Genomic DNA, 12,531 nt, shown 5'->3' with positions numbered 1-12,531 from the left:
TGCTCGCTGCCTTGGAGTAACCCTCGACTCTGCTCTATCAAGCCACACATTCAAGCCCTCTTCACCTCCTGCCACCTCCAACTCAAAAATATTTCCAGGATCCGTACATTCCTTTCCCAAGAAGCTGCAAAAACCCTAGTACATGCCCTTATTATCTCCCGCCTGGATTAATGCAACCTCCTGCTCTGTGGCCTCCCTTCTAACAGTCTCGCATCCCTACAATCTATTCTAAACTCTGCTGCCCGACTAATCCACCTGTCCCCCCGCTACTCCCCGACCTCTCCTCTCTGCCAATCCCTTCACTGGCTTCCCATTGCCCAACGACTCCAGTTCAAAACCTTAACCATGACCTACAAAGCCATCTACAACCTGTCTCCTCCCTACATCTGTGACCTAGTCTCCCAGTACTTACCTGCACGTAACCTACGATCCTCACAAGATCTCCTTCTTTACTCCCCTCTCATCTCCTCTTCCCACCATCGCATAAAAGATTTCTCTCGTGCCTCCCCCATACTCTGGCATGCTCTGCCACAACAGATCAGACTCTTGCCTACCTTGACAAGCTTCAAAACGAACCTGAAGACCCACCTCTTCCGACAAGCCTACAACCTGCCGTAACCCTCAGTCTGATACAGTGCCACACGACCAGCTCTACCCTTACCTACTGTATCCTCACCTATCCCTTCTAGACAGTGAGCTCTCGCGGGCAGGTTCCTCTCGCCTCCTGTACCTTGTATTGTTTATGATTATTGTACCTGTCCTTACTATGTATTTCCCTATCACATGTAAAGCGCCATGGAATAAATGGCGCTATAATAATAATAATAACAACATATCCGACATATGTGATCCAGGTGAAACCCCAGACGGATCCATTCAGAAATGAAGCAGCAGAGATACTCTGGACTCTGTTCAGCGGTGTGCAACTTTTCAAAGGTACACAAAACTGCTATTTACCACACTTTTGTGCACACCTAAAAAGATTAAACTCCTGTATGGCCTGTGGTCCATCAGTGTCCAAGTGACTCCCTCTGCCTCATTACAGTGAATTTTCTGTTGGGAATTTTGTCCCAATCACGTCTTTCAAATATAAACTTATGTCAAATCTTGGGAAGGGGTTAAGGGCAGAGTTCTCATCATGGGACAATGACTGCAGTCTATGTATACAGTGGATATAACATGTTTACACACTGTTAAAATGCCAGTTTTTTTAGTTATGAAAAAAAAAAAATTATACTAGGAATAATCATTTCAGAAATTTTTCCACCTATAATGTCACCCATAGTCTGTACAAATCCATTGAGAAACAAACTGATAATTTTTGGGGGGAAAATTAAAAATAATAAAACATAAATCATATAGTTGTAGAAGTGTGAACATCCTCTTATAATTGGGGATGAGATTGTGTTCAGAATTAACCAGTTACTAGTGATGAGTGAGTACTAAAATGTTCGGTACTCCAATTGAAGAGGTCGGGCTCAATTTGAAAAACAAGTATAATGGAACTCAATGGGAAACTCAAGTATTTTTCTGGAAGATCCAACCGCGTGGGCAGGAAAAAAAAAAAATAAAATTGCTGAAATGGATGGACACAGCATAGGGAATACGACTGGATACATCTGTGACTCCCAGGTCACTACTAGGAACAATGTGGTCACCGTATTACGCCACGTTACAGAGTGACAGTAAAACATACAGAACCGAAGATAAAATGAATTTTACAGGAATAAAAATGTTCAGAAACATGCTTTCCTGTATTATGAATTTTATAGAAGGCAAAATTAAAAAGAGAAGAACCCCCCCCCACAACTAAAAACGCCTCCTCCACACCTTAGGGTATGTGCACACGATTAATGTTTGTTCAGCTTTCAACGCAGTTGAATTTCCACATAAATCCCGCACCTCCACTCACTTATGTTTTTCATAGCATCTCTTTCTGTGTTTTTATCTCAAAGTTCATTGAAAGACAAGAAGCAGAACGAGCAAGATGAATAAAGTAAAGTAATGTCCCAACCGCCTACATATTATACACTTGCACCTTTAAGTGCCTTTCATGTGGTACTAAAGGGTGTTTAGCCTGGTTTAACCTAATAAATAATTTAAAATGAACAACATGGTGCTCCCCCTTTTTTTTTTTTATAAACAGCCAGCTGGGGGCTGGTATCAGGCTGGGAAGGTCCATGGCTATTCGGCCCTCCCCAGCCTAAAAATAACAGCCCACAGCCATCTAAGAAGTGGGGCATCACACCTCGGCTCTTCCAAATTGCCCTGGTGTGGTGGTAATTGGAGTAATGGTAGCTTGAATTAATGTCAGTTGTGAATTAACACAGCTAGAACCGACGCCAAGGGTTAGTAATGGAACATCTATCATACACCGCCATTACAAACCCATTAAAGTTAAAAGAAAAAGAAAACAAAAAAAAAGAAATTCAAAATACTGTCCCTCGATCACCAGCTCATTATTAAAAAAAAAAAAAAAAAAAATAGACCTCACAGCTTCGACACAGTCCATGGCATTCCCATGACCGCCACCGATTCTGTAGTACAACCTATGGAGCCTCGTTCAGAGATCAACACTTCATAGGTCAATCCCGGTCAGGCTGCACTCTGCAATCCCTGGCCACTGTGAAGAGCGGTGATGACGTCAGTAATGTTACTGACGTCATCACCACTCGTCACAGTTGCCGGGTATTGCAGGGCGCAGCCTGACTGGGGTCAGAGAGCAGGGTGAGACGCAGAATGTCTGACAAGTGGTGATGATACTGTGTTATGGACGTTACCGCTAGCGAGACATTCTTGGTCTCGCGCTGCCCTTCTGTGTGACCCTGCGAGAGAGCGGTGAGGTTACTCATGTCATCACTGCTAGTCACAGATTTGAGGGACGTCGTGGGAACGCCATTGACTATACAACAGCCGTGAGGTTTATTTTTGCATAATAAATTGGTGAATGAGAGACTCTCTCTCTTTTAAAGTCATTCAGGTTTTCTATTTTTTGCCATTAGTTAGTAGGGGTTAACATCCGCGCTGCCGCTGCTAACACCTACTATCCACTGGCCCAATTGCGCTATTGTCACTACTGCATTTAGGTTTCCATTTGTGGACTACATTGCATTTGGTGGACTGCTTCGGATCTCCATGCCTTTTTGATTTTTAATAAATTGGTGTATCAGAGAAAGTGTTGGGGGTTGTTTTTTAAAATAAAACATTTTTGTGTGCTTTATTATCTTTATACTTCCTGTGTTAGTAATGGAGGTGTCTGATAGTACGCCTCTCCAATAGTAAAGGCAGATCATGATGCCAACTGATAGTACACAGCTGACATCAACCCCAACTACCATTACCCCGATTGCCACTGCACCAGGGCAATCAGGAACAGCCGAGGTGAAGAGCCAAACTTTGAGCATCTAATGTGATGTGCCACTTCTGGGATGGCTGCAGCCTGTTATTTTTAGGCTGGAAAGGGCCCAATAACCATGGACCTTTCAAGCCTGATAGTGTCAGTCCCCAACTGTCTGCTTTACTTGGCTTGTTAACAAAAATAGGGGGAACCTATTTATTTATATGTTAGATTAAACCATACTAGACACCCTTTAGGATCACATGAAATAGATATAGGGATACTTTAGTGCCTGTATGCCTCTAATCCAAAACTATCCCTCCTCCACCAAAACGCCTACACTGAATGCAGGTAACAGCGGTTCTACTAGAGAAAGGACAATATGTAGCCCTGAAAAGGACTTTTGTTTAATGGTGCAGCAGCGGTATACAATGACTTGTAACATCAATAAACCGCTGCCTATATCCCAGCTTTAATCTAAGCTCTCCCTCCTTCATAATCCCAGAATTGGTTCCAGAGGAGAGTGTGCCAAGCATCCAGTCACTAGGTTTTATATAAGAACCGATGACACCATGCGGCCGGCCATTCACAGTAATGTGAGTAGCCAATATGGCTGCGGTATTACTTTGTATGGCAGGCAATACCCACATGTTGAATGTCTGTTTAAAAGCCGTGAAACATGAGGCCAACACTGCGCATCACTAAAATAGCACTACACCCACAGTGAAACAGGGGGGAGGCAGTATTATGCTTAGGGGCTTACTGGAGGGAATTATGAACATTATGAGTTCCAAATATCAGTCAGTTTTGCAATAAAACCTTCAAGCCTCTGCGAAAATGCTGAAGATGAAAAAGAAATTCACCTTACAGCATGACATTAACCCTAAACATATCCCAAACCAACAAAAGTGCAGTTTTGGAATGGTACAGAAAAACTCCAGACATGAATCAAATTGAAAATCTGTGGGTGACCTGAAGAGGACGCTCTACACAGGTGGTGCCCTTGTAATCTGAGAGATTTGGAGCTACTGCAAGGAACGATGGGCAAAGTTTATTAATTCTAGATGTGCCATGCTGATAAATTCAGTCTTTTGACTAGGAGTCTAAGGGTGTGCATATTTATACAACCATAGTATTGTGGTTCATTTTTATTCCCTCCCCCCCCAAAAAAAAGTTTTTTAGATTTTTCAATTGAATCGTACAGATTATCGGTGGCAAAATGTTAAAATATTCTTCTTGGTATGGATTTTTTTCTAAATAACAAGCCTGGCAATTTATTATGGGTGTGTAGACTTTTTATATCATCTGTATACAAACATCCATATTTACGAAAATTATTGGTTGTCAATCAACAGGACGTCGGCAGCGACACCCCGATGACAGAGCAGAGCGGAAGAGAAGGAACGTGACCTCAAACGCTCTAACTGCTCTTGGTCGGGAGAAATCGTTGGAGGGCAGCACAGGCAGGTAATTAGCAACTACCTTGCCGATTACTGCTTAGTCCTAGACAACCCCTTTAATATATTTTAGTCTCTCTATAAAATGATTTCTAGCATTGTGTCATTACTGTTTCTTTAAATCCCGTTCCCTGTAACATCTCCGTACAGTTGATTGCACACACATGACTGTCTTCGACCCCACAGCCATATAGTTTAATTACACTGAGATCTGGCACAAACTCCGAGACTTTATCAACCTGTAAATGTTTTTTTACGCAGAGACTGAACCATTTCTTTTAATTAAACGAAAAGACACAATATCAGCATACTGGCCAAAACCAGTTACAAATCTACTAAAATCTTGGCAAGCCAACCTGCCCTTTAGCTTATAAGATTGTTATTTTACTGTGCACACGGGTATTGGCTCCGGATCACTTTCATGGAGCGGCTGTGTAGTCCGTATGTGAAATGCATCACTGCTGGATGTAAAGCTTCTCCAATATGATAGATCCTGTTTATCTTCCCGATTACACACAGAATAGTTCTCAGATTTGCCTCCTTCATGACACAAAGGAAATTCAACATGTACTTTGCTATATCTGTGGCAGAAACTTGTTGATCTGTAGATCTTATAGTAAAGTACATGTTTGATTTGCAAAATGCAGGGAGGCTAAACTTATCAGGAACGGCTGTCATTTACAACACCATCAATTCATCGGCTGGGAGAACTACAAGGCCTGTGCAGGTTGTAAGGGGTAACTGTACTTTACAGTAACTTTTAGAATTTGCTGTCCTAACACCAATATATTCAGTAACACTAGTTCTGTTCATTAAATGACTTGTATCCTGCACATTCACCAGTTTTAAACTATACGGTCGCTCGCTCTTAATTTACAATTGACTGAGCTAGTGGGTGATAAGCTACATCTATGTCTCTCAAACACAGTACAGCACACGAGAGAGATTACTACTCTTCATTCCTTTTTTAGTGTAGAGGATATAATATAGCAGCGTTGAGCTGTCTGTATATGAATCATGCTCTGATGGGAGGTAAAAGACTTGTTAGAAAGCTCAACCATAATTTTAATGTTGCCCTTTGCCTGTTTTCTCTCCCTGCTCCTAACTACTACTCCACTCTACATAGAGTATAAAATCACATGATACCACAGTGAGCCAACAACACCAGTTTGAGCTGTTTTCTCACAGACGAGAGGGAATAAGTGCCTGATAAGTGGGAAAGGAAGAAGTTTTCTCTGATAAAATATATCACAAAATTTCATATATTCACCCGTACTATCAAATTATACAAAGGTTGTTGAAAGCACAATTCTATTTTAAGCCTCTATGGCATGATTAATAATATAATAAATGGTGAACAATTGAAACCCCAAAAAATATATCGTATTTTTCGCTTTATAAGATGCAACCCCAAATTTGGTGATGGAAAAAGATTTTTTTTTTTAATGTTAAATGGGGTCCGTCTTATAATGCCAGTGTCCATCTAACAAATCATATAGGGTATATATCCCTCATAGTCCCCCCATCCTAAAATTAGCCCCCTTAATCTGGATATGGCCCCCTTATATTGAATATCGCCCCCTTGTGCTGGCACACGTCCCCCAGTGATGCCACATGCCCCCCATTGATGGCACACGTCTCCTATGGATGGCACATATCCCCCTGCGCTGCCAATGGCCCTCTATGGATAGTACACGTTCCCCTGTGCTGCCCATGGCCCCCTATAGATGGCACACGTCCCCCTGTGCTGCCCATGGCCCCCATTGGATGGCACACGAACCCCTGTGCTGCCCATGGCCCCCTATGGATGGCACACGTCCCCCCCTGTGCTGCCCATGGCCCCCTATGGATGGCACACGTCCCCCTGTGCTGCCCATGGCCCCCTATGGATGGCACACGTCCCCCTATGCTGCTAATGGCCCCCTATGGATGGCACACATACCCCTGTGCTGCCCATGGCCCCCTATGGATGGCACACGTTCCCCTGTGCTTGCTATGGCCCCCATGCTGTTGCCCATAATAAAATAAAAAAATTCTTTACTGATCTTCTCCAGCGCTGTCCTCCCGGTGACTCCCTCCGTGCTGCTGAGCTCCTCCATTTCCTGGTTCTCGGTGCCGGCCATGTGATCGGCGCATCAAAGTTACATCATCTCTCTGTGCCTGATCACAGCGACAGCAGGGAGACACCGGGAGATGAGCGCTGGAGGAGGCAAGTAAAGCTTTTTTTTATTTAACTATGGGCAGCAGCATGGGGGCCATATCTAACACAGGGGGTCATGTGCCATCAAAGGGGGACGCAGGCACATATAATATGCGCCGCTCCCCTAGCCCATCACCACGGTGCCATTTCAGCACCACGGTGATGGACAGCGGCAGTGCATATTATATGAGCAGGAGATCTGCTGCCTCCTGCAGCCTTCACCAGCCTGCCTCAGCCTCCAGCACCGCTCCAGAGCTGCCCCCACCTCTCCTGGGCCCTGCAGTATATAATCCGTATATTCGGATTATAAGATGCACCCCTCTACTTTCCCCCAAAATTTGGGGGAACAAATGTGCGTCTTATAAAGCGAAAAATATGGTAGATATAAATATAATAAATAACTTTTAAAAGTAAAAGCATTTAATTGGGTAAAAGGGTTTTCTAGTTTTTTGATATTGAGGACTTATCCTTATGTTTGGGAGCAAGTAACCCCCACCCATCAACTACACTACTGTTCATATTTAGCCACCGCCAGACCTGAAAACAGCTGAAAGGTTGGGGAATGATGAAAATAGGTCACCAGTATTATAAGGCAGGACAGCCCTTTAAAGGTCATGCCTTTTTATATCTATGCTCTAAAACCATATGAAAACTCTATTTTGTATGTGTAACAGGTTGATTATTAATTCCGAGAGCCCCTTTAGTATAATATGAGTATGTGAAAAGTAGCAGCCATAACTCAGCATCCAGCCTAAGTGACTCAGACAGACCCATTTAATTAAAATTCATGTCCACAGTCGCTAAATATACTAATGAGCCTTCTTCTAAATCAGAATGGTGACAGTCTGAAATCCCGGACCTCTGCCATTTGGATGCAGAACTAGCAACTGGACCGCCCGCGTCTCTTCCTCAGGGATTAAAAAAAAAGAGCATTCTGATCTTCACTGCAGCTAAAAGCCTGAGCGTTAAAAGCAATAATTGAGAAGCAATAGTCGCCAACCAAACAACTGCCCCTAATGGCTGTCATCAGAGGAGGGCAATATGGACGTGAGGTTGCGTGTGCCAGCAAGGTATTATAACCCTCATATGGCGGGGTCGTTTCAGCCAGGGAGGAATTTTATGGCAAGGGGATAAGTTTAGGTAAACCTGGAACTAAAAATGTGTTACACTGCTGGTCACTTATGTGGCTAGTGACTGGCAGCAGCTGTCATGAGCAATGACTGTCAAAAAAAAAAAAAAATGGGTATCAGCAGATAACTTGCTAGTAGAGGAAAGGCGGGGATCGGTAGGACAGAACTGATAATTTTTTGACCACACTACCAAAGTACAGTGGAACCTCAGTAAACGAGAAACCCAGTTAGCGAGTATTTCGCTTTACAAGCAAAGCTTGCTGTAAATTTGTAACTCTGTTTACGAGCAAGCTTTGCCGTATGAGACATACTCATCGCACACACTTCCGGTTCCGTACTTCCACTGCGCTCTAACCTGCTCTTTCAGTCCGCACAAACACGTATGCGCACACACACATTATGCTCACTTTACCTTCCATCACCAGCCTCCTAGTTCTTGTAGTTCGCCGCTACAGAATGTGTATCGGTAACCATTGCGACGAGGGAGGAACTTCCGCTGTCAGCAGCTACTCAAAGGCAGTGCGCTGACCAATCTGAGGCAAGTGGCTCCTGCCTTTGACTTCAGCGCTCTGGCAGCAGAAGGTCCGGAATCGGTAGCGATAGTTACCAGATACACATACTGTACCGGCGAACTACAAGAATCAGGAGGCCGGCGATGGAACGGAAGGTAAGGTGAGCATAATATGTGTGTGCAGGCATATTTGTGTGTGTTTGTGCATGTGTGGAATGGGATATTGAACAAGTTGTGGAATGAATTGTCTTCATTCCAATAATTTCCTATGGGAAATCTTGCTTTGCTAAACGAATAACTTGGTTTACAAGCACACTACTCCCAGAACGGATTGTTCTTGTTAACCAAGGTTGGTCCACTATATAATTAGGAAATTAGGATATTCAGTTCATTTTCCCAGCTGTAATACTGGGTTAGTATAGTCTTCTAATTGAATTTCAATTAATTTCTTAAAAGGACATTTTTTTTTTTTAACAATAGTGAATAATTAAAAATGTTCGAAAAATCTTTATTCTACATTTTATGTTTATCCCTATAAATAAAGGAATCAGCATTCAATGATGCTGGTCATATAATTCCTTGGTAAAGAAACCCCCCGAGTGCGCCCCTAGCCACACTGATGATGAAACCCTGCTGTATGGAGGTGTTGCAGCCGTTCCCAGGCTTTGCAGCAATATACAGATCACATTTACAATGGTAATGAGCCCATATACCCCTGGAGAGATGAAACGTTGGCCAACAGTGTGCGTGTTCCTGACCTCGATGTAATACAGGTGCTAAAGGCACAACGTTTCCAAATGATCAGAACAGACATTTGATACAAGAGAAAAAAAAAATAAAAAATAAAAGCCCGCACTCAGCAAAGCAACAGATGGATCCTTTTATACCATGACAACCCTGGGTAACGACAAAGAAATAAGATTTCATAGTACAAAACCAGCTGCGGAAAAAAAATAAAAAAGCAGGACTGAAGGCCAAGAGAACAAAAATAGCGAGGGGGGTAAAACCGTTCATCTGGATCTCATCATTTCCTAATGAAGAACCAGAGATTCGGCCGCAGCCCTGCCAAATCTTAATGGGTCTGTCGTACTAGACATTGAGCTGTTTCCTCCAGCTGCCTGCACTGCATAGACATGGCTTTCCTCAACCTATTGTTACCTCGTGCTCGAAGAATCTGTCTTCCAGTGTTTTATCTCCAGGATTGTTTCCTGCGCCTTCAAACAGCAGTTTGTACTCCTGAAAAGAGAAAAGTGCACATGTGAAGCTGCATACAGACCTTAGCGGTATCGAGGTCTACAATAATTATCACTTCTACTGTTATATCGAACGTGGGACCTCCAGCAATGCCTACAATAGGGAAATTGTGACGTTTTGACTCCATTCTGAAGGCCACCAACACATTAGACTGACCGCTGAATCAGACGTTAGTCTAATGTGAATGGTCCCTGACAGATAAAGATCAGGCTTGTCCGATTTCGGACTGACGATCCTTTCGTTCTCTGGTAAATTGATGGCTTCTAGAAGAGTCAGATAGTGGCTCTCTCATAGGGAACACAGGAATGGCAGAGCGAGAGCCTCTGTGTATGGGAAAGTTGGGCAAGATCGTTGTAGTTGCCGGCTAAATGAAAAACCGACCAAACCATTGTTTACCCGACAGCTACCTAAACGGTGTGGGAGAGACTAAATATAGCAATGTGGTGGGATATTCTTTACAAGAATCACAGACGTACAATGGATCGAGATTCGGCATTTGTGACAATTCGTTCTACTCAAATCCTCCAGGCCTCAGTCCTAGTGCTGAGATCACATCGGTATAACGAGCACCTTCCATCTCAGAAAGTGGAGGGAAAAAAAAACTAATGGAACTTATCGTGTTACAGAAGAATGGTGGTTCTTCCAGTTTTTGGAACCTGTGATCCCACTGTCTGATAGAGATTTTCAACTGTTCATGCCAGTGTATCCTAGCTTCACCAAAATGGATGGAGTTGGGGTGGGACAAGGCGCTGCAGGGGGCTACGCGTTACTAATTCATGACAAGCAGTGGTGTTCCTTACAACAGAAATCTTACTTTAGCCTGGGACTGGAGTAAGATTACTAGTGTGGCTCACAGAGGTGAACATCACTGATTATTCAAGAGTAGAAGGAGATAGACACTTTCTGGTGGATCGCGCTGCTGTTGGAAAAGTAGTCTCTCTACGCTGCGGTAGTATCTAATAGTAGCTTTATTACATGTTTCACATTCCTCCCAAACAGTTTTTATAAAAATAGACTGCATAAAGAGATCAATGCAACAATGTGGTGTTTAAATAAACAAGGAAGGTCGAATACAGATAAAGGAGGAAAGCAGAAGGAAAAAAAAAACCAAAACCCTTTCTCAATAGAGGACTAACCTAACTTTTCACCAATATACAGTATATCCCATGGGATTGCTGCATCTTTCCTTACATTACGTTCTTCCGATTTGGGCACTACATATCGCTCTCCACAATATCATTATTTTTCAGTTGCATCTTCATTACTTTGACACAACTAACAAACATTTGTCACCGATATTTCTTTGGTAAAGAGTGTGGTTATTAAGCTGTTAAGCTATATTTTTTAAACAAATGATTCCTAATTTCTTCTTAAAAGGAATGGGTCACTACTCTGCAATAGTGGCCACAACCCAGTAAAACTGATAGGGAAGGCCTTTTCTAAATACCATGATCAGCCAATTCTGCCTGTGAGCGGCGCTATTGCGGTCCACTCATCCTCATGAAGTGACCCCCTGGGCTCCATGACCTCAAAGATCTGGTGATGCCACGTCAACTTCCAGTTGACCTGACATCACCGAAGTCGGTTCCAATCTCCCTGAGTGACTGCGCTGTGGGTGGCGATTCACCGCTCATAACAGCGCAGCATCTCACACGCGCTCTCCTTTGCTCCAGTGCGCCGCAAGCAGGAATGATGCTGGGCTGTGACGAGCAGTGAAACACCACAGCCCAGTCACTCAAGGAGAATGGGGCCGGGCTCGGTGATGTCGGGTCAACTGGAAGTTAACGTGACATCACTGGATCTCAGAGGAGGTCTCGGAGCCCGGGGATCACTACATGGGGATGAGCGAACCACAATAGCGCCGCTCACAGGCATAATTGGCTAATCAAGGTATTTAGAAAAAGCCTCCCCTATCAGTTTTACAGTGATGTGGTCACTATTGCAGAGTAGTGAACTACCCCTTTAAAATCTTTTCCTTTAAGTTATAATTAGACAATGATCATTTTGCACAGTATAAATTATGCGTTTTTTAACTGAATAACAAAATAGCACCAATTTTCATTATTATTTTTTATTGGGGTGCTTTTATATGGCGTCGCTCTCCACATTCAGTGGTATCATCAGGGTTTATGTCCGAACCCCCAGCAAAATGGGATTTTGATCGGTCTTGATGAATCAGGGTCAAAGAGTGTATAGCCTCCGAAACCGAATAGGCTTAAGCGGGCTTTACACGCTGCGACATCGCTAATGCGGAGTCGTTGGGGTCACGGAATTCGTGACGCACATCCGGCCGCATTAGCGATGCCGTTGCGTGTGACACCGATAAGCGATTTTGCATCGTTGCAAAAACGTGCAAAATCGCTAATCGGCGACATGGGGGTCCATTCTCAAATCTCGTTACTGCAGCAGTAACGAAGTTGTTCCTCGTTCCTGCGGCAGCACACATCGCTGCGTGTGACGCCGCAGGAACGAGGAAGCTCCCCTTACCTGCCTCCCGGCCGCTATGAGGAAGGAAGGAGGTGGGCGGGATGTTACGTCCCGCTCAGCTCCGGCTCTCCGCTGCTATTGGGCGGCGGTTCAGTGACGCCGCTGTGACGCCGCACGGACCGCCCACCTTAGAAAGGAGGCGGTTCGCCCGTCAC

At 43.8% G+C, this 12,531-nt stretch overlaps 1 protein-coding gene across 2 annotated transcripts in view; it reads right to left on the bottom strand.

Moving 5' to 3' along the window:
* ATP6V0D1 (ATPase H+ transporting V0 subunit d1) overlaps positions 1–12,531 on the bottom strand; it is a 153,107-nt gene that overhangs the window by 7,847 nt on the left and 132,729 nt on the right. For both annotated transcript variants that reach the window (XM_075325710.1, XM_075325708.1), the window contains exon 7: positions 9,794–9,871. In XM_075325710.1, coding sequence (XP_075181825.1) covers positions 9,794–9,871 — 78 coding nt within the window. The remainder of the gene's footprint in view (positions 1–9,793; positions 9,872–12,531) is intronic.

This window comes from Anomaloglossus baeobatrachus, chromosome 10, assembly GCF_048569485.1.
Source record: "Anomaloglossus baeobatrachus isolate aAnoBae1 chromosome 10, aAnoBae1.hap1, whole genome shotgun sequence".
Lineage (NCBI taxonomy): Eukaryota > Metazoa > Chordata > Amphibia > Anura > Aromobatidae > Anomaloglossus > Anomaloglossus baeobatrachus.
This window is presented reverse-complemented; position numbering and strand designations above follow the sequence as displayed.